Source organism: Pezoporus occidentalis, unplaced genomic scaffold (genome assembly GCF_034315485.1).
Source record: "Pezoporus occidentalis ecotype Australia unplaced genomic scaffold, CSIRO_AGI_Poc_V1 ctg343, whole genome shotgun sequence".
NCBI classification, from domain to species: Eukaryota; Metazoa; Chordata; class Aves; order Psittaciformes; family Psittacidae; genus Pezoporus; species Pezoporus occidentalis.
The window spans coordinates 14,013-37,191 of record NW_026915408.1 but is presented as its reverse complement, the minus strand read 5'-3'; the positions used below and the strand labels follow the sequence as shown (position 1 = coordinate 37,191).

Below are 23,179 nucleotides of genomic sequence, written 5' to 3'. Positions count from 1 at the left end.
TCTCGTTACTTCTATACCAGGCAGTGTGAAATAAACCCGTGTGCACAAGGGATTCCAGCAGAGCCCAACTCCTGCCATGCACTGGACCATCAGCCTCGGGCTTGTGCCTCCCGTGCTCTTCCCTTTGGGAGTGACAGCGGCAGGGCTGGATCCCAAAAGGGGCAGCTGGGAATGAGGCAGGTCATGGTTTGTGTTTCTCTTTACAGAAGATGTGGTGGGGAAGGGAAAGGAAGGAGGAGCCCGGCAGCACCAGGCTGCTGCTGAGGGGAAAAGGTCGGTTTAAAAGAAAAATCTCACTCCTAGAACAAAAGGCAATATTTCAGTATATTTTAATAGTAAAATGATTCCCATTTTTCAAGCAATGTCCCACCTGGAGGAATCTCAGGAGTGTTTTTGCCTCCCGGTCCTGCTGCCCCGGGGCAAAGTCTCAGAGGTCACAGCTCTCCCTGCGGAACGATCCCAGAACAGAACGATCCCAAACACCTCCCAGGCCTCAAAACCACTTCCACTAAGAGCACGACACGGGACTCCACTCGGTCTCTCTCTCGCAGGAGAAGAGCAGGAGGCAGAAAAATCAGCGTTTAATAACAGTCTGGGTTGAGATTTGCAGCAGGCTACTGAACAGAGGAGATGCCAGTAGTTTATTGAGTAAAAAGGAAAAGGATTCAGGTAGCAGAACTAAGTCAGCAGGTTAAAGTCATCGCACAGCCCTAGATCGGTTCAGGAGGGGTAGGATGGGGGGAGACCGTAAGGGGAGCAGCTTCAGACTCAAACCTCGGCTTCCACTATCATGTACTGAGAAAAATATTGCATGAAAAGCCTCAGGGTTTTAGTTCTTCCATAGATGTATATTTACCAGTTTTCACACAGACTGCAGGAATACGATTATAAACAATAAATTAGGACTTCATGTTGCTATCATTTGGCATAACACAATCAGGCAAGTCTTCCTTTTCTGTTTTTAAATATAAGGCAACACAAGCCAACACATAATTTAATCCGTCTTTAGTCAAATTGCTTCACTTTGCTAGAAGAGTTCCCACTAAAGAACGGCTCAGAGTACACTTGAAGGGATTTCAGTAATGCCATAAGTGTACTAACTTACGCAAGGAGTCAGGAAACGTACTCTGCTAAGCTCTGAAACCTAAGGAGGTGTTACAGCCCAGGACTACACGTCTAACTTAAAAAAATACAAAGAAATGTCTCCTAATTTCTCCATTTACCCAAAAACTCGGAAAGGATTTCTAGCCAACTAGGACGCCACTTCAAAACTGGTTACTTCTCTTTTTTTTTTTGTTCTTTTTTTTCTGTGTTTTTAACTTTTGTATGATGTCTTTTAAAGATTGGGGTTTGTTTTGTGGGGTTTTTTTCTCTTTGAAACCATGCTCGTGGAGGAAAAGTTCAAGGAGCAAATACTTAAGGCTTTGTTTGTTTCCAAGGGCTGTGAGGGAGGCCAGTGGGCGGCTGAGGCCAAGTGGGTTCACCCATACACAATGCTACTCAAACCCACACTACCAGGCGACATTCATACAGAAATATTACACTTAAAAGTTACAGTGTAGAGCAATAGTTTTTAGCCAGTGTACATATAAAGAATCAATGCATTTAGGGTTTTTTTTATTAATTTTTTCTCTTTTTTTCTCTTTTTTTTTTTTTAATTTCCAAACTTGATTGTGATCATTATGTTCAAGTATTAGTCTCATTAACAGAGATGAGGAATTTTATACTTACAAGAAATCCAGCTGTTAGGAAGGAGAAGGTGTGCTGTGGTAACGCTGAGGGGAACAAGATGCTGAGGTTACTCAGTAGTGTCCTACGGTCACCGACTCGACTAGCTGCTGGAAGTGATGTGGGAAAGGAACAAGAGGAGTTAGGCACCGAGACCCTGGGATAAAGGGATGTTAGAAAGAGCTTTGCTAATCCCCAGGGAGTGGAATTGTTCTGTTAAACCTGCTGTGGTGTTCCGAAGGAGAGGAATATGGGACCACTGGTCCCACGGCGGCTCACGAGCAGAGCTTCACAGCGGTGGGACCGTGCCACACTGCCCTGAGCACTCATTACGTCTCCTCACCCTGAAATTCATTTTAGCTACCAAAAAGCTGAACCCTTTTTGGAGTTGTCAGTGGGTCTGGATGCCTTCACATGAGGACAGCCAGACTCCTAGCAGCGAGGGGTTCAGACAAAGCTAGCTCTTAGGCAAAAAAGGGAGTGGGGAAGGGAAATGCAATGCAGAGAAAAGGCAGCGACCTATGGCAGCTATGCTGCCTCCTAAACCCACCATTCCCCCCCTTCTCCATACCCTGTCTGCAAAAGAAAGAAGCGTCAGAAATACCTGCCGGAGACTTTTGACTTTGGACAAAGTCTAAAATGACAAAGGTGGGCAAGGAAGAGCTGAAGAGCTTCGTCCTGTATTTGTGCCCAAGTACATCCCCGTAGCTAGCTCGTTTCAAACATAGGCTTCTTTTTCAATTAAACAGGCCTTTAGACAGTGCAAATGGTCAATGTTTAATGCATTAATGAAATGGGCTTTCGGCTGAAAATAAGCCCTGCTTCCTGACAAATCCTCTTGCTCTTAATCTTCAGAGGAAACGGAGAAGGAAATTTAAGCAGCTACGCTACCTTGCTCTTGATGGAGCTGGCAAAACCCTGCAGCAACTCAACATCAGTCCAGCAAGGAGCTGCTAAGCAGAAGCTGCACAGAAGGGGGTTCTATGGTGAGGAAAGGGCTGTGGTGTGAAGTAGTGTAATGAAATCCTCTGACACAAAAGGCATGTTAAGTATCTGATACAGAAAGGAGATAGGTAACACGTAAGCAAAGCTTTTAAATATACAGTATGTCATCTTCAGATGGTTACTATAATGATCACACAAGTTTGCAAGTTAAAAATGCCTTGCTTATTCATTAAAATTAAGACTAAACCTCTATGTTTTTTTTTGTCTGTGAAAGTGACTGCAGCCTATCTATACCCTGGGTGTTGAATATGAAGATTTCGACTATCGGTTGGTTCAGGTGCTCGGTTCATGGGAGGCCGATGGACTTTTCCCAGCACGGCCATGCTCTGATCTCTGAAGCAGGACTGCTGGAAGTCCCCACTTAGGTAATCCATGGTCTGCATCACGTTATTCTGGCTGGATGGGCCAGCTCCAGCTCTGTAATGAGTTCCTCCTGCACAATCTAGCGGTGCTCCTGCCGGCTGTCCCCCGTGGAAAGGCATGGCGAGGTCCTGGGACCCAGAGCTGTCACTGTTGGGTGTGGGCAGAATGTTATTCCAGATGGGCTGGAAATAGTGCCCATTGGTATATGGCAAGGGTCCCTGCAACCCGTTCACAGGTGGAGAAGGTGTAGGCTTCTCGATGGGGGGCTTCAAGCTGAAGGACTGGCCCATGCACAGTTCTTGAGGGTAGTTTGAAGTTTTGACAGGGAAGCTCTGCCCGGTGATCTCTCTCTGGGGGTGCTTCCCTGCGAGTCCAGCAGGCCCAGCAGCATCCCCACACATTTGCTGCAGATGTGCAAGCTGGTGCTGGTTCCACGCAACCGATTTGATTTCGTTCTGGTACGCGGGCGGCACCCTGTTAATATTCACCATGGGCACATTAACAGAGGCAGGAGGAATAGCAGCAGCAGCATGATCTACAGGGTTAACTACACAGGAAGGCATGGGTGTAGGGACATTGTGAGTAGATACCCTGGTACTTGCATTGATAAGCAGGTTGCGACTTATAGGGCTGGGGTTTGCAATCTGTCCCTCACACACTGAGGTAGTGCTAATGCCAGCTCTGGCCTGGCAGAACTGGTTAATCTGGTGCACAATGCTGCTCAGGTCCGGTGGCTGGTTCTGCTGCAGGGTGGCAGCCATAGAGAGGGGAATGGTTGAGGTAGACACGGTCACATTCGGCGGCGCGTCTGCATCCGGCATCTTTCTGCTTCCATGTAAACCCGGCTGCAGCAAAGGATTTGGGGGGTGCTGCAGAGTCTGGTGTGCCATGGTCTGAGGATGCTGCAAGCCCTGAGGCTGCTGCATGTTCTGAGGGTGCGGCAGCGCCTGCGGCTGCGGGATCCCCTGAGGGTGCGGTAAGCTTTGTGGCTGGGGTATACCCTGAGGGTGCTGCAAAGTCTGTGGCTGCGGGATACTCTGGGGGTGCTGCAAAGTCTGTGCATGCTGGAGAGCCTGCTGGCGAGCAAGCGCCTGGGGGTGGGTTAAAGTGCTAGGTGCAACGTAAGGGGTGGAAGGGGGATTCATCATCGCTTCCGGCAGCAGACGCGTGCGTGTCCCGTCAAAGTCTTTGATAACTCCTTTTGCTGGAGATTTGACTATCGCCAGGAGGCCCGTTTTGGTGGTGGCCTGAGATGGGTAAGGACTGTACCTCTGGCCCGAAGTATCAAGTCCGTTCACAGTACGGCGTATGTGTTTCCTCTGGGGAACCTTGACACTGTTTGGGAAGATTTTTATAGTCAGTGGGTTGTTGGCGACCTTCTTAGCATAAGCATCCAATTCTGCTGGGGTAGGATACTGTGCAGATCTCATTTTCTGTGTAGTGTCCCCTGTGGAGAAAAGGAAAATCATCAATACCGATCCTGGCAATCAAAGGATCAAGCCCAGGGCAAGACAGTTGCACAACAAGAGTAGAAAGTCTCCAAGGAATCAAGAGGCAAGAACCTCATCTTCCCAGACCAGCGGGTCACGTACCAGATGCCGCGTTCCCTTTATTACCTGGTGACCAACACAAGCCCCAGTTCAGCTTAAGGCAAGACCTGCCAATGGGAGCAAAACAAAACCTGTTTTCATCAGAGTGTGTTTATAGTTGGACAAAAAGAGGTAACGTGCTATGAACACTGGGCTGTCTCCAGCCTGAAGTACTTCTTACAGCTTGTGGTAGTGGCCTACTTTCTAGCTTCTTAATTTAAGGCTGCCTCCCCCATGGCTCTTCAAGCCATGCTCACTATCTTTACCATGTAATTGAAAATCAGGAAGTTATGAATTAAACATTACACCCATATAATGCTGAGGTGGGAACCATACTGTGGTGGGCTGGCCCTGGCTGGACTCCAGGTGCCTGCCAAAGCTGCTCCATCATTCCCCTCCTCAGATGGACAGGGGAGAGAAAACAGGATGAAAGGCTCCTGGGTTGAGGTAAGGACAGGGAGGGATCGCTCAGCAGTTACCATCCCAGGCAAACCAGACTCGACCTGGGGAAATTAGTTTATTACCAATCGAATCAGAGTAGGAAAATGAGAAATAGAAACTAAATCCTCCCCCCCCCAGCCCTCCCTTGCTGCAGGCTCAACTTCACTCCTGATTTTCTCTACCTCCTCGCACCCAGTGGTGCAGGGGAACTGGGGTTGTGGTCAGCTCATTGCACATTGTCTTGCTGCTCCTTCCTCTTCAGGGAAGGACTCCTCACACTCCTCCACTGCTCCAGTGTTGGGGTCCCTTCCCATGGGACACGGTCCTCCATGAACTTCTCCAACACGAGTCAGTCCTACATGCTGCAGCTCTGCATGAACTGCTCCAGCGTGGGTCCCTTCCATGGGGTGCAGTCCCTCCATAACACACTGTTCCAGCCTTGTGTCCCCCACGAGGACACAAGTCCTGCAGCAAACCTGCTCCAGTGTGGGCTTCCCACAGGGTCACAGACTCCTTTGGACATCCCCCTGCCTGGTGTTGAGTCCTCTATGGGCTGCAGGTGGATCTCTGCTCCACCATGGACCTCCATGGGCTGCAGGGCACAGCCTGTCTCACCATGGGCTGTAGGGGAACCTCTGCTCTGGTGCCTGGAGCATCTTCTCCCTCCTTCTGCACTGACCTCAGTGTCTGCAGAGCTGTTAAACTCACATATTCTCACTCCTCTCTGGCTGCAGTTCCGCAGTTTTCCTCCCCTCTTCTGCTGCCACCACCACTGATGGGCTTGGCCTTGCCCAGCAGCGGGTTCCTCTTGTTTCCATCAGGCATAGAGGAAGCTTCTCACAGAAGCTATCCCTGCAGCACCCCCACCCGCTACCAAAACCTTGTGATGGAAGCCCAGCACACATCTGAAGCCTTCAGCTCAAGCCTCCATTTACATCTGAGTTCTTTTCTAGATGCTGACATCTGAAAGCACTTTGAGTGTCTTTTTGTCCATTAGGAAGCCCTTGTCAGTCCAAGTTCAGCAAATGGAAGGAGGCTCCGCATGCATTATTTTATGGCTTGCAATTATTTCTTCAGCATGGCACCCTGCTAAGGACAGCATCCTCATATCACACAGCAATCTGACGTGATACCCTCACAAGATTAAAGATATGCTACTGCCCAGACACAGACAAAAGACTTGTGGAGACAGGGGTGTGGGGTTACTCTGGTTTAGCAGATACCTACCTTACCCACAAGCTCCAACTGCTGCTGGAAAGAACTTTAGACATGTAGGGAAATGCTTGTGCCTCTCCTGCTATAATCATATTCCAGGCAGAGCTGGGCCATTCCACCTCTGCTTCTCTTAAATGACTGCCTCCAAAAGACTTGTGAATACATGAGCACCAGGCATTTCTCTCTGCATCCGGCAGCTTCCAGTCATCACAGGTGAGGGAGAGCAGCACTGCTCTAAGAGCACTCACTTTCAGAAAGTTAAAGGTCAGAAAATGGATACCCAAAGAAAGGATAATTATAGAAATGTTAGAAGTGTCTTTAGTGACATAAGCAGCTTTGCAAGCAGGTTGTCCTGCAGCTCTAGCACAGCACGTACCACAGCACCAGTTGTATGTACTCCTACTCCCTGTGCTGTCCAAACACCAGCATCCACCACCCTTTCTCTTCATCAAAGGAAATGCTCGTTTGATATCAACCTGAAGGTCCCCTCTGTTCATATCCCTGTACCTGTCGCTGCAGGCAGGTGGTTTATATCTATCCTTTTGAGTGAGCTCCCAGTGGAGAGAAGAGCTTCGGAATGGCATTTACCTTCCCTCAAAGGCAAAGCCTTCATGAACTCCCAACCTTTCATTCTTAGCACTGTCCATGCTCATAAAGTTCTGTTTCTTCCCCAAGAGATGACCCTTGCAACTCACCATCAGAGGAGAACCACTGACAACAGACAAAGGAGCCCACGTTTGTCTGTGTAATGGTTCACGTTATGCTCGCAGCACTGTCACATAAAGCTTTTCTTTTCAGATGAAAAATTATGCAGCCACTTTAGGACACCTTCACCACCAAAATTTCTCAGCCTGGTTTACATTTCTATAGGCATATTATCAAATGAGGTGGGAAACAATAAACAGATACACTAAATATCCCTTTACTCAAGGACCTATTCTGTTATACAAACTACGACGGAAGCTTTTAGAAAGCAGCTGAAACGTCAATGTCTGAACAGGCTGCAGCTATCAGTTGCAACACATCTGTAATCCCAAATCTGGAAGTGCTCCCTTCCTCTGATGAGAGAAAATAACCCCTCAGTTAAACTTAAATGACGCACTAACATCAAGTTTGGCATCCTACCACATGGCAAACCAGCTTTTAAATCCCATTCATCACTTCTAACAGCACCCGTTTTGCGTACAGCTGAGATTATGCTCCTTTTACTATCAAGTAACTCAGCCATTCTACTCAGGCCTGAAGGTGATGCATTTCTGAGTGCCCCAAAGTGCTGCTTAAAATGTGCTTTGCTAGTAGGTCCACAGGCAAGATTCAATGACTGTAATAATTAAGACAGCAAAAAAATAGGAGAAAGGCATTATGGGGTGAGCAAGAGTCTGAGTTTCCCTACAAATACCCTACAAACCAGTAAAAATGAAGTAGGTCTGGTAACTAAGTCAACGGAAAACCAGCTAGAACAGACCAAACCAAAATGCTGGTACTAGAATACGCTCATCATTCGTGTGCAAGAATTCAGGCCATAAAATGATGAGGTGGATGGCAGATAAGGAACTACATTACAAAAACAAAGGGATGAGCTCCACAAAGCTACCTAATGGTAAATGCCGGGCAGAATACTTTCGTTGGAAAGTAATTATTTCACGTGTATTGTAAGGGAAAGCTGTGTATGTGAGCAATTACCCCAGTAAATTGGTGAGCTGCAGGTTCACACTCCTGCTAATCCCGTGGCAACCAACTCATCTGGTCACAGCCCTGCGCGCCTCTCACCGCTGGAGCTATTTTTATCATGAAATGAGATTTCTCTGCCTCACCTCAGCACCAATGTAACGTCTTTTAAGTGCATTTCACAAGAAGGCTTTAAACCCCACTGCTTTTAAAAGTGCCTGCGGTTAAATCTTCATTACCATTAAACAACATACAAACAGGCTTTCAGGATCCCTACCCTAACGAGAACATCCGCGCTTGGACGAGCCAAAACCCGCTGTGCCCATCTTCTGCATGAAAATCTCAGCTGCTACAGGGTTTACAGAAACAGACCTCACCCCTAGAAAGGGCTCGTTTTGGTGATGACCCCAGATTCAGTGCCAACCTGCTCTTTCCTCTCCTGTCCATCCATCCATCCATCTATCTCATCCCCGTCAACAAGAGCTCTCCGAGAAGCACCTTTCACCTTGACTTTACAGCACTGTTGTAAAAACCACCCTTTCTTACTCAGACCTTGCATCACTGCTTCTATATCCCACAGCAACTCCAGAAACTGCCCAAACAGTCTTGAGTATCCTGACTGACTGGTCAGGTTTCTCCTGGAGTCCCTGAGAAACCGCCTGTGTGGATAAGGATGAATTTCAGGGGGAGCCTTTCCTGTGATGCAGGCTGGAATTCGAAGCAAAACACTGGAATTGGAAGTGTTGTAGTGATCAGTTTGAAAGGAAAAAATATGTGCATATTAAACCTCTAAACTCCCACTGCAGAGACCAGCTTTAAGAAGAAAGCCTCTTATTTGAAAGTGAGGAGAGAAAAAAAAAAGGCTAACTGAGCTAATGTGGATTTTGAAGCATTAATAAAAAGTCTAATCTGGAAAACTACACTTAAAAATTATGAATACAAACACTGTAAATCTGAATAAAGGTTATCATGCGGAATTCTGTGCCTTTCATAAAGGCAATAGCATTATTATTAAAGCCCCCTTCCAACCCCCCAAAGTCACAAGTCACTGTTCATTAAAAAATGCTCATTAAGTCAGCTCTGCTTTGGCCAGGGGCTAGGCTGCTTGTGCATATACAGCGTGGAGAGAAATGCACCAATTAATCTTACACACATCTGCAGCAGGGGTGAGCGAGGTCTGTAAAAGCAGTTTCATTTTCCATATAAATCAGAACAAACTGGAACAGCTGAGCATTCCCCCACTGCCTGCCAGCTACTTTATGTCCCCAATTCTTTCAAATGCAGTACCCGGAGCTCTTCCCGAAGCAGGATACAGAGATGCTTTCAGCACAGGGATAAGCAGTTCTCAGTAACAGCATCAGGTACCATCAGGTACCATCAGGTTAAGAAACTGCCCACGTATCGGCATGTTGCCTTGTAAAGGTGTAATTAGCAAATACCTGATTTATGCACAGCTACCCTCACATGAACCCCGACAATTTGCTTTCAGAACTAAGCTTTCTGATCCACCAAAAGAAACTTCATGTGATGCAAGGACCTCGACACGTTTCCACCACAACAGCCTACCTTTTGAATAAGCATCGGTCAGCAAAGCTTGAACTGGAAATGGGAAAGAGAAAGGAGAGGTGCCCAGTTTCATGCCACCTAAGGAAGTCCTTCTGTGAGTAAAGATTTTTACTTATTGCTGGAAGTGTCATTACAATTACCAAGCCTGTGGAGTTGGCATAAATGCTATGCAAGTGCTGAGGGGGAGCACACGCGGACATGAACAGTGTCATTCACTTCTGGCAGGATCAGGACTTTGAGCATGGCACCTTCATTGCAAAATTATCTTATCTATTTTCATCACAAGTCTTTAAATACTAATACTTTAGTTACAACTGGACTGTAAACTGCTTGGGTTTTAAGGAGCAATGAGTCCATCAGCAAACTGAGGGTACAGAGATCTCCCAGTGTACATACCAAACAGGACAGGCAGGTCACAGCCCTAAGAGCCAAGTGTACAGATCTTATGTAGAAACCCTGGTATTTCTGCAATTTCAGCTGAACAATCAATGTGCAAAACAGGAGAGACAGAGTAAGATTTAACACAAATCTCTAGCCAGTGACCTTACATTCCCAAGCATAAGTTGCTCTAAAAACCACCACTATACCCATCAAAAAAATGACTGGAGGTATCAAAAAAGGATTCTCAGAGAACTCTGCAGACATCTTTTCAGAGGCACCAAAGAGACATCAGAAAGAAGACGGAAACTTTGAACTTTAGTAATTTGGGCTAGATCACTAATATTTGCAGTATATGCCCCAGGTGTGTAGAACAACAGAGCTGCTGACCTCAAAAGGTTTGCATTAGCCTGATCCAACTTTTATTGGTTTCTAGGAGTAATTAAACGACTGGAAGTGAAAAAGAGTCAGGAAAAAGTTGTGTGAAGGAGCAAGTCAGCTGGCACACTTTTAGCACAAAATGTTTTCAGCAAAGAGGCACGAATCTCACAGAAACCTCACTTGCATTTCATCTTGCTGTGGTTAAAATTAACCTTTATAAAGCCAGGAAAGGCGGTTGGGGGGGGAGAGCTTGCTGCACACACATGAACCTCCACAGCCATTTCTCAGAGCCATTATTGATGGATGCCTTGAAGGCATAACAAAAGAAAGACTCTAACATTAAATAGTTTTTCCACTGTACCCTAAATGTTTATGTCAGAGCTGTACCAGAGCCAGATTTAACAGTTAACCACATCCTGCAGACAAAACGTCACTCACATTTCTGAAGTCCAGTGTTCATCTGCGTGTAAGAAAGAAGCTGAAAGGAGAGGTCACCTGGTCCTGGCAGACAGGCCAGCATGGCAGACAGGCACTAACACAACATGGGGCATTCACTCCTCTGCACACTGCAACAACAGAGAGACAATTCAAAGTTATAATACAAGGAGGAACAGAGAAAAGAAAGCGGCAAAGAGCCATCCCTGGGTGAAGGCCTGACCAAGCACAGATGCGCAACCGCTGCTCCAGTCCTTCCTGCATCTCGTAACGGCAATGGCCATGCTTCAAGAAGTGGGTCACCTGCAGGGTTATAACTAAAATAGCTGTCTCACTCTCCTCTGCTGCTTGACACACAGAGGAGAACCCATAACTCCACCCTCACGTTTCAAAGGTGGTTGTTACGAATGGTACAGAAACCACCATCACTCATTTGCGCTGTATTGAAATGTGCTGGCTACCCACCAAGCGTAGCCAAAGCAAGTCCTCTGGAGAAACCCTGTCAACTGCTCTTTTACATTTAATAAAAAGGCACGGCATGCATAAATTGAAGGCAAAGTATGCAGCACTCTGCCTCGTGGCAAGATTAAGCTGCATGCTACAGCTTGTAATTTCTGTGGTCCATTAGGCTGGAAGATGAATGGCTACAACTTCCTTCATTTCATAGGAGACTCACTAACCTGGGTTAGACAAACAGCCAGACGTGCCTCCTGCACAAAGCAGCTGCAGAGGTGCCACCAGCCTCTGCTGCAGAGGGTCAGCATTGAGGAAATCAAACCTCAAAACAGATGCACAGAGCACTAAAGCTCTTCTATATATAAACACTGCACGGCTGCCCTCATATCCCATCATCGGTGTACAAAGAGGGGGGGGTGTCTCTCAACAAACCTCATGCAGGCTCAAAGACTCCCAGCTAGAATCATGGAGAGGTATTTAAGGTGGAACAAGGTCTCAAGAGGCCTCCTGGTCCAGAACCCTCTGCCACAGCCACAGGGACAAACCACAGCCGGCCACAAGCACTTTAGAAAGCTCTGGGGAACAGGGTGGCTGAGCCAAACTGGAGAAATCAATTGACTTCTCTTCTGTGCCTCAGCACTGGTGCTGCTCTAAAGGGAGTACTTTTGCCAAAACACCTGAGGAACAGCTAGAAAGGCCTTGGGGTTTGTTCTATGACCCCCAAGACACAGCAGGAGTTGAAAGCTTCAAAAGTCATAGGCTGATTTAATTCCAGTCATGTTCACAGACCCCAATTCAAGCAACTGGGGAGGCATTCAAAGACCAGAAGATGAGAAACAGAAAGCTCCCGACTGGTGTGAGAAGCCACAGAGGCCACTTCTGAGTCACACTGCTGAGGACTGCACAAAGAACATAAACCCTTCAGATGACACCTGGTGAGGCAAAGTCCACGCTGTGTCCTGGACAGCCCCACCACCTCCATGCTCCAGAAAGCTCCAGAATCAGACTTCTCTACGGGGATGTTTTAATGACTTTCATTTGAAACTCAACCTCAGACCACCCAAGGACCACTTGCACCAGTGCAGCAAACAGCACGGACTTAAAGCTTTCCTGTAGCACAGCAATTACTCGCTGTGTAGAATTCATTAGCTCCATGTTTACATCCTTGGTTCAACATGCAAAGGTTGATTAAACCAACGGCCAACAAAACCTCACACAAACATTAATTTATGAGGACTTCTGCATCTTCCCTGTGTGAGAGCTCTCAGAAGCTGAGTGTTGCTAAGTGAGCCCGCTGGGTGCCACTGAGACTAACAATTAAAAATAGGTTTGGGCACTGAATGTCAGCTTGACAACTCCAAGCTATTGCCCATTCACCCTTCCCACTCAGAGTAACAGTGACTCAGGGCTGTGAGAAACAAACACACAACCTCAGCAAGCTGCAGGGTCGACAGCTCAACCACCAACATGTTTACATCATTCTCCATTTCATTCCTAGGAGATAGCAACGATCTCCACTACCACAAGTTGAAGATATGTAGCTGTAAAACCTTGTAAGGTAGATCTAAACCCAGGTTTTCTTTTCATCCTCTGTAGGAGGTGGAGTTGTTGGAGTCTTTCAGGTGCTCAGAAACGATGACTGAAGACCTGTCACATCCACAACTTGAAGGAATCACTTTAGGAATTGAAAAGTTGGTCAGCCTTTACACATGAGATTCATTTACCACTCTGAGTATGCAGTGTTCAGTGAAACTCTGCAAACAGCCAGTGGGCAGCAGTTTCTTGTCCCAGATCATGCCCAGCATGACCAAAAAGACAAAATGAGAAGCCAGCTCCTTTTTAATCAGAAGACAAAAGCACTGCATGTTGCCAGAGCTTTACCTGAGGAGGCAACAGAAACGCTTGCAGTCAGCAAGAAAAAAGAGTCACTGTGTTTTCCTTTTTGCTTCATTTCATCAGCTTCAGAAGACTGGCAAAAACAAGACCTATTTCTCAGTGAAAAGCAGACAAACAAAATTAAGAGCCTTCCCTGGAGTCAGCAAACCATCAGGTCACACCATTCTCTAATACTCACCTAATATTCATACTCACCTAAACATCTACCTTTTCCTCCAGTTAACATCTGATGCCAGGCCAGGATTACTTCCCATCCCTGCACAACCAAAGCAGCTCGGTGTCTACATTACTTAACTGGTGACAAGTTTCCATGCAGCCCCAACAGAGGGAAACAGCACTGCACTCAACGTGCTCTTTGACTGAACAAGCAGCATTTCTGACAGCAAGATCCTCGTGGGTTTGCTCACCTGCTCCATCATTAAGGCTCTTTACAGCCTCAACACTGTGGCTCTTGGAGTAAGCCTCTTGCTGAGAGGCTCAGCGCCACAGACACAGCAATAAACACAATAATAGCACATTAGGAGAGAGAACAAGTGATTAAAGAGTGGCCACAGCATTCAACTCAGAAGAGCTGGGCTTCTGTGATAAGACACAAGTATTTCCTTGAAGGTCAAAACATGTATTTACAGGAGCTTTAGCTCCAATACAGACAATAATGTTTTAGAGAGGGTTATAAAGGCAACTTGTTCCTGCAGACAGATAATCATTTTAGTTCGTAAGGACTGGGGTGGCAATAATAATTCTAAAGAAAATACTAGACTTATTAACTTTAAGTAGAAGCATAACATCATTCTTTTAGCTTGATCTGCAATAGGCAAATCGATGCCACCTAGGTCACTGCCAAGCATTTAAAACAGAAATCCAGACTGCTATAGAAGTGCTGACCTTAACTCCATCACTGAATCCCGTAATTAAAACCCTGCTCCAATTTCGGTTTTCTATGAAATTAATGTGTTTTCCAAAATCAAGATCTCAGTATTTGAAATGTCTTCACAAACAAGCCCGTTCAGTTTTTTTTTGTAAGAAATTATTTGACATATATTCCCTTTGAGATACTCAGCACCTGATTGCTGCTTTCTCACTGGCTCTTCTTCAGCACGAGCTAACACAGACAACTCCAACATACCATGCAGATAACATGAACTGAAATCCCCCCATCGTGCCTGAGATTGAGGTGAGCACTAATGGGCGTCTCAAACAGTTGATACAGTCTCAGGTCAACAGGGGTCTTCACGTGAAGGGAGGAGCTTGGCTTTATTGCTTCTAATTAGTCCAGAGTAGGAGATAAACTGGACTTGGCACATCAAGACCTCTCACCAGTAAACTTCCCTTCACAGCAGCAACTTGTGTGGGCACCAGCACCTGCAAAGCTGCCCCAGTCCTTCCAAGGACGGGTGGATGTTATTGGGGGAACTGGAATGGATGTAAGGAATTAGGAACCACGGGGGTTTTGCACTGTACCAGGCTCAGTAAACCAGTCAGCTGCAAACTGGAAAGCAAGACCAGTAGGCTTTGGCACCCAGCAAAATATGGCAGCTGTGAAACCCTTACCTTTGTATTTTAAACTGATTGTGTATGCTGCCAAACACAGCCCAACGAGCTCTGTCTTGAAACTATATATAAAGTAGATTTCTGGAGGAAACAATCATTAGATGGAATAAATAAATAAATACCCTGCTTTGAAGTGATTTTAATCTAATTTGGCTGCAGGATAGAATTTTAACAGCTCACGTACTGCAGGATGCTCTATGAAATAGTTAGCAGGTTTAGACACATGAACAGGGTTGTTTTTTTTTTCCCTTCTAAGATTTATTAATCATCAAATCAAAGCATGTTAAGCTTAAAAGGGATGTGCAGTGCTTGGGATTTGGGGGTCACTCTCACTTCCCCGCAATGACTGTTACGTTCAGCCTTACCTGCACATCAGGGTCCAGGCAGCAATGTCCCATGCACTGGTTTTCAGAGTAAGTCCTGTCACCACCAATGTTCACCAGGCAGGACAAAGAATTCACCTCCACCCATTGCCCAGGGACACCCTCCCTGTAGAGCTAAGAATCAATTACAGTAAAATTTACCATGATATTGCTTTTCTGGACTAAAAAGACATATTCTTTTCTGCCTGATATTCAACGTGTAGCATCGCTTCTGCCAGAGCCACTGCTCCCCAGGCCAGGGGGTACTTTTACAAGCTAGAGTAAAACCTAGGTATAGAGCAACGTGGTACTCTTAGGAAACTTCTAACACAGCTTTATCATTATATAAACAGACCACATATGCAGAGCTCTTGCCAAGTTTTAGCTACGCCAGTCTCTGAAGCTCCCAAGAGGCCTTACAGGGTAAGCACACAATGGAAACACTCCCTGTAAACCACCCTGGACCGGTGAAATATGGGAAGCTGAGCTGGTTGAGAGGAAAGCAGGCTGCTGAAGTCTAAAGTTAGGCCCTGAACGTAAACATGCATGTTTGAAATTCCACCATTAACTGCAGGAATTGTTGACAAAGCCTGGGGCCGGGAGGAAGCAGGAGCAGCCACCTCCACACAAAAGCAAAGCTCCAAACTATTCCAAGTTTCCAGCACCCTGGGGTCCCATAAGCCATGTGAGGGTTGTTAAGCACTTGGAGCTGGTTGATACACTTCACTTCTCCTTATTCCCAAGGGAGTTCCATGTAGTTCCATGACCGCCAGCGGGATTTACAGCGCATGTGGCACGTTCCAAGTTCAGCATAACATAAATGCTGCAAACAAAAACCAAAACTAACTCTGGTTGTGAAGCTGCTTTGGTACAAATGTCTGTTAGAGCTTGCCAGGAAACATAATTGAATCCTGGCCAATTTTCATGCTCCAAGGGAAACTCAGTGTCTCATTTACCCCCTGGCAGGCTGCTCAAAACCAAATGAGGCTCATTCCTCTTCCCTCTCCTGAAGTAACCTAAAATCTAAGGGGTTCAAGAAGCTGTTTGTGTGACCTGCACATGCTGAACCCCCATGGCCAACCACAGCGTTCGATATGACTCCTTCCAGTCAGTCATGCCTCAACGGACAGATCCCACAGGCTTCCTGCCTTAAAACTCCCCCTTTATTCATGGGCAGTTCCCAGCATGGCCCTTTCCCAGGATTGCTGAAAAGCCAGAGATAAATCTTACTGTTTCCTGGAACAAAATTACCAGACTAGCCCTGTATTCATCACAGGCTGGTATCACATCCTCTTTAATGTTTTATAAATGGAAAACTGCAAAATAATGTGCACAGAGGTAGTCTTTTGAGATGGCAATAAATCACAAGAGCATTGAGTGTACTTGGGGAGAAATAAATAGGAAGAATGAACAATAGAAAGTCGCCTTCTGTGACAAGCAGAATGCACTGTCAGCATCTGCCAGCACAGGACCTCTTGGCTTTCTGCATTCAGATGGACCTTTGCTAGAGTTTCCATCAAAATCAATTTTGGCTCCTTGCAGTTTAATTAACTATGATTTTGCTTGTAAACCGTTTCAGCTTTCAGGCTGACCTCCATTTATAATGTTAGGCAGGCAACAAAATTAAACAGTTTGGAGGGGAAGGCAGAGGGAATTTAAATGTCTGTGGGGTGCTCTGGGAGAGGGGAGGCTCCTGCTGCAGCTCTGCTCCTCTCCCCAAGCTGCGATGCCAGCGCTCAACAAGGAAAGAAATGAAGCAGCTTTGGGGCAACAGCACTTAAAATGGAATATTGTTCATATCACACTCCTCATGGCCAAGGGCTACCACTAAAGGCTTCTAGGTGAGCAATTTTGAACAGGATGTTGTGCAGTAACAAAAGCCGAGGCGGCGGCTCCAGGCTCCAGGTATTGCCACGTGTGGCATCAGCTCCATCAAATTCCCTCTTTGCATAAAGCTGCAGCAAGCTCAAGGTTATGATCTTTGCGTTTAAAAAGCCTGGGGTTTTTTTTAGGTCAGTCCCAAGAGATTGTTTTAAAACACAGTCCTACGCATCTGCTGAAGAGGAGAACAGTTGGCTTGAACTGTAAGATGGATTTTTACATAGCTTCTGACCTTTCATCTAATTGAGGCCTAAAGAAGAAGGAGAAAAGAGGAAAAGCGATACGTCACTTCAGTTATTAAAATCCATCAAGCTCAGACTTTAGCCTTGGGATAACCACAGCCAAAAAATTGACTCGCAAGTAATTATCACTGCTATCTGCAATAAAAGTTAATTGGACATAATTGAACTAAAGCCCTAATCTGAATGAAGCTGTTGCTGGCAAGCAGCCTGCTCCTGCCTGCACTCTGCAAATGGAACTGCTAGCAGTAAAATGGACAAACACGAGCCTGCTTTTACAGCACATCACAGCAGTTCTGCAAACAGCTCTTTAACTGGGCCAAGACAAAGCCATTAAGAGGGCTTGTCCTCACCAAGCACACCCTGCGACGCTCCCCAAAGCTTCAAAACCAAGTTTCAGTTTTACTGACCTCTTTCATTACATGGCCTGAGACGTAAGATTCATGTCATGAGATGCTGGTTTCATCAGCTCCCCGGCGCTGCGAAGAGCAGTACAAATAACGTGCTTTTCGAGCACATAAAGATACCAACTCGGTTTGCAGTGCTGATAATTTACCACCTTCATGCAGTTCAATAGCCTTTCCTGTTGCAGGACCAGCTTCTTTCATCTCCTCAGCAGAGCAGACAATTAGCTGCTTTCTCTCCTCAGCCCATGCAGGTGGCTGGGGGAAGGGAGCGTTAAACTGAATTCCTGCTGATTTGTGCATTTATGTTTTGCATTTTTGTTAACTAACAGACCAGAAAGCAGTCGTCATCCCCACATACTACTTTAGAACTTCCTTCCAATTTTAATTATTAACACTCTGCCCTTCACCAAAGCATATCAAAGCACTTAACAAACATTACCGAAGCCACATAATCACTCTGAAACGGGCAGAAATTGCACATAACTCCTTTTACAGAGGCTTAAGGTTATTTTTGACCAGATTTATGTTAGAAGACTGGTCTCCTGATTATGGGCTAGTCTGTGACAGAAGAGATTGAGGGAGGTATCCAGCTCACCACAGGTTCCTGACATAGTTTGGGATGAAGCATTTAATCACCTGATGCCACGGTCGCTCCTTGTTAAAAGGACAGCAGTGAGTGACAGTTTCCTGCCTCGGAAGAAGCCCATGAAGATAAATGAACTTGTGGAGCATTCAATACCACCTTGGCTTCTCACGTCAGGCTTACAGTCATGTTCCAGGCAGGCTCTTGGGGAGGACTGAAGCAAAGCACCCCTCCCTGCCCTGAGTGCCATTTGCTCACTATGGCTCCTCTGCGTTTTCACAGCTCAGAACAGATCTGCTTTGCTCAAGAAAGCTGCGACAGAGAACCAGTGACATCAATTCCCTTTCATGACCCAAATCAGTGGCTTACTTTACTTTGCTCAAAGCCCTCACCTCTTTTTAAGCCTATTTTTAGATTTAACTCTGTATTCTGCAGTGTGGCAGGAGCTGACAGACAACACAGGCGCTAAGTAGGTCTCGCCAGGTGTTGCAGGCTGCTTCTAAAGGTGAAGGAAAGATGGAGAAAAGACAAGTCAGGACGATTGCAGGGCCTGGCCAAAGCTTCAAAGGAGTATTTTCTGGCTGTGCTTGAAACACATATGCTAGTGGTCAGCTATGAGACAGATGAGATACTACTTTTACCATGGGAACATATGCAAGAAATAGGAAAATACACCTGCCTGAAGTCAGAAGTGATTTGAATAGCTTTGTATCTGCCTCCTCTGAATTTTCACTACGCTAAAGCACCCTGACCTTTAATTTTCTTTCTCCTTTTATATGGTAACTTCCAAGTTTTTAATGTTGTATCGGTGGGAAACAGGGATGAAGAAACAGTCTGGGACGTATGTTAGTTGTGTTCCACAGTACATAATTCTGCATGGCTGTTTAGGAGACGGAGCAAAGGATGCTACACTTGAACTACAGCAGTTAAGAGCAGAGGCCAGGTAGATACAGCATTGCCATCAAAATCATCACATGCCCCGAGTATTAGCCTTACACTTGTATTTTCAAAATGCAAAACAGATTCCCTACCCATCACTTAAGGTTCATAGAAGATACCATGTTCTGCAACAAGGTACCGAGAGGTGCAAACAAAGATTCCTTCCTCCAAAGCATCCATTATCCTTTGAGCAAACTAAACCCAACTTCTTCCTAGAATATCACAGCAGCTACTATAAAACACAAAATAGACTTACAGATACGAGTGTGCATGTTTTCATGGGGTACTAAGGTTAGCTGCGATGACTTCCATCCAACCCAGCACAGCCCGGCAACTACCGAACTACAGGATGCTGCTAACACACACCCCAGTGGAGGCACCACACATTCCCACCAACAGACATTCTCCATCCTCATATGCAACTTCCTTCTGCCTTCAAGTGATAAGAGACCAGAATACCCATTGACCCCCTTCCCATAGTGGAGAGGTTGCAGTTGTAACCTCAACATCCTTAGCAAGAGCCTGCACCACACTGGTGTTACGTGCAGCTTTCCTATGGGTTCGATGTCTGGGAGAGCACGAGGATGTAATTCTGGGTTTTACTTTGCCACAAAAGCCATGCAAGAGCTCTGAGCTTCCTCATGCTGCTCTCAGCCAGAATTCCTCCCTCTCAACTTTCTCGCCTTCTCAGATCTCAAAAGGAAGCTGTTCTTAAGTGCAGCAAACAGCAGGCTAGGCAAAGGGGAAAGGAAACATGACATAGTTCCCTCTCTAGTGGCTGCTTTGCACAGATCACCGTTATCTTCACTTGTTCCACACTTGCCCAGAATTAGTCTTAATCATGACTTACAGAAATCCTTGTGGCTAACATGACACCAGCATGACAGTTTTTCTTTCTAGAATATCGTCAGAAGTCACAGTTTAGGACAGTTCCCCGAGCAGGGAAGAAGCCATCTTCCCCTGTTTATTGCAAGCTGATTATTAAAACCACACATATTATTTCAGAGCTAACTTTGAACAAATTCCACCTCTACGCAACACACGACCAGCAAACCAGACGCTGGTTAGATACTGAGAAACACGCTTTGAGGCCAGTTTTAAAAACAGATTCCCCTGAAAATGAGAAATATTTGCAAATAAGGTAAGAATGAATGAGGCTTCATACAAAACAGAAAACTGAACTTGCATATTAATTAAAATAGTAAGAAGTGACTCACTTGCAGCCCAGGGGCGCCGGTGGCTGTGAACACAGGCGGGCAGCTCACAGGGGATGGATTTCAGTTTGCATTGGCTATGTGTGTGTACCACTTTGACCTGTCCAATCACACTGCCAGTGGCTTGGGTTTGGTATTTAGCTCTTTGGATACTGAATTAAGGTCCCACCTATAGTGAATTTTTAACAGCCCATTTACCAACCATGTGGAGAAATATACAGCAAATTTGTATTTAAGACACAAAACTGGAGAGTTCTGTCTAACTGCACAGTGCCAGAGTTTCCTGCTGGAGCACGGACACACCAGCTCTTAGATACACATTTTACCATTTGTAAGGGCAAGATAAGACCTCCTTCTGTACTTAAGAGATATCGTGCAACGTACTGTAAAGATGAAAAGCATTCTAAGAACCTCAAACAGAAGCTGCAACACACATACAAAACCCTAACCAGCAGCAAATACAAGCCACCAGGTGAATACTGAAGAGCTGGACCAGACACTGGGATGGTGTTTTCCTGCCAACCTTCCAAACCAGGTGCTGGTGCCCCCCTGGCTTGTCCTGACCCAGACTTATGTCCTTATCAATCCCCCAAGAAATGTAAAGGCCATCTCGTAACAACTCAACAGAAGAAATACATTAATTGTGAGCTACTATAAAAAGTCTTTGCTGTACTCAGTGCTTTCCTGAGAAGCATGAAACCCAGCCAGCTGCAGTGCTGGCAGTTCAGAACAGCCAAAGGGAACACAACACGAATGTGCAAGATGTTCCAAAACCTCTGTGCACCACAAGCACCAGAGGTTTTTGTCTGCAGACCTGATAAAACACTTCAGTGGGATCTCACCCGATTCCTTCAGATGCTGCAAACACATTGCCTGCATCCAAAGCTTACACACACAAAAGGCTTCTATTTCCCACAGTCAGTTTTACTGACTACAGGTGAGCAGGAGACTTTAGTTTGCTCCTGCCCATCCTTCCTCCTCTGCACTTGCCTTTCTCTTAAGAAACCCCAAAACAAACCAACACCAGACACACAAATATACATAACTTGTATAGACAGGCCACAGGAGGCAGCTGTAACTGTACTACAGTCAGTGAGACATCCCTGTGCACGGAAAACACAACCTGGCTGTGTGGGCAAGAAGAGAACAAATGCTGCTACCACAGCCCAACAGCAAACACAGCACAAACCCACCCACATGAATGCTGAGCTGCTGATAACTTGGCCTGTAATAGCCCTGACCTCCATAGAGCATCTCACGCTAAAGGGCAGCACAGCCCCTGTGAACACCATGTGAGACACGGTTACTCAGGCAATCCCCAGAGTATTGCTTGATTTTAACTTCCAGGCAACTTGTCTTTCCAGCCATGGAATTGCTACAGTCACCAAATTCAAAAGGTAAATTTTTCTACCTTCAATTAACTGCATTAGCACTGTTTGTAACTGTGTGATTGATAAATGCTCCACAATAGCTGTAATTAATGTATTTTTTTTCCTTGGAACACACACCGAACCCCTTGGCGCTCAGACACTTAATGAAAAGCAATTTAGCAACTTGCTTTGAATAGCTGAATCTGACTCCTTAGTGCAGAGAGAGAAACACACTTTGCTTTAAGCACTACCACTGAAGAGGTACCACGTACTGTGACATTCCAAACGCCATCAGACACAGTGCAGATCTTCATCAGGATGACAGCGACCATCTCATCTCACTGAGAAACTGGGTATGATTTAACATGGCTTAGCTGGGATCCTTTCCCTGGGGATGCAGCTGAGCAGGAGATGTGCAGATGTGCTTTGCCAGGATGGAGAGGTTTTTTTCAGGATACTGGACAGAGTTCCAAGTTCTGTGTGGCCAGGAGCTGCCTCACTGCTGGGAAGCAGCAGCTCAGTGTATTTCAGCCTGGACATGTGTTCAGCTGCTCACAAAGCAGACAAAAATAAAGTGCTTACAGAGTGTTTGAATGCTCATTTCTCAAACTGTGTTGCTTTTGTATAGTTGACATATGCAAAAAAAAAAAACCCAAACCAACCAGTATTTAGAAGGAAAGGGTTGACATCACAGGAAAATTCATGTGGGATTAACCAGCCTTCAAAGCCTAAAATCTAAACTCACGTTTCTGGGAGGACAGGCTACAGATTTCCAAAGCAGAAACTGGTCTGTACTCCATGTGGCAAACTGAACCTAAGGATTACATATTCCCATTGCACATGTAAGTCTGCTTCCCATTCCTGCAGTGTCTTGCTCTCTTCCATTTGTCTTTTGATACAGATAAAAGCCAATGCAGATTGCAACTGCTGATACAGAGAAAGGCGCAAGACACAGTGTGCCTTTGGACTAAGGCAAAAGACTCTGGTCCAGGCTGCTAGAGCATGTCAAGAGATTGTCTTTGAAACTACAAAACTAGAAATGAAAGCGCTGCATTTGTATTTGATTTGATCAAAGGGACTGCAGGAGAGGGGGGAGAAATCACATCCTACAGATGCAGGCTAAAATTTAACTACTTCACACATAATGTGGGACCAGCTGATCCTATACAGACATAAATAAAGAGAGAAAACAAAGAAGTAAAGTCACTCTCGCTCTGAATACGCTGCTTCCACAGACGGCTGCTTCAGGGTCTGCCAAAGAGCAACAGGAACCCATTTCAAAGCCAGAAAGACAGAGGAAGCACATACCCAGCGCTCTCGCCATGGGCACACATTTTCAGTGTCCAGTGAAGAGTAGAGGAGTGAGCTCCTGTCAAATAAGAGAAAACATACCCCAAATGTAACGGCTATCTGAATAAATAACTGATTACTCCCTGTGGGGCACTGCTCCACTGCTCTGACGGTGGGATGAAGGCAAACAGTGGCAATCTTCCGGAGGAGGGCTTTGGACTT

At 45.8% G+C, this 23,179-nt stretch overlaps 1 protein-coding gene across 4 annotated transcripts in view; it reads right to left on the bottom strand.

The window, feature by feature from the left end:
- Positions 1-311: 311 nt before the first annotated feature.
- FAM222B (family with sequence similarity 222 member B) overlaps positions 312-23,179 on the bottom strand; it is a 36,880-nt gene continuing 14,012 nt past the window's right edge. Inside the window, exons 1-3 of one of the 4 annotated variants that reach the window (XM_062629863.1) lie at positions 13,317-13,827; positions 10,773-10,900; positions 312-4,543 (exon numbers count right to left, since the gene is read on the bottom strand). In XM_062629863.1, the coding sequence (XP_062485847.1) occupies positions 2,958-4,543; positions 10,773-10,854 (1,668 nt within the window). In that variant the 5' untranslated portion in view covers positions 10,855-10,900; positions 13,317-13,827 and the 3' untranslated portion in view covers positions 312-2,957. Of the gene's footprint in view, positions 4,544-10,772; positions 12,970-13,316; positions 13,828-23,179 lie in introns of those variants that run through there. The other 3 variants (XM_062629861.1, XM_062629862.1, XM_062629864.1) reach the window with 3 other exon arrangements.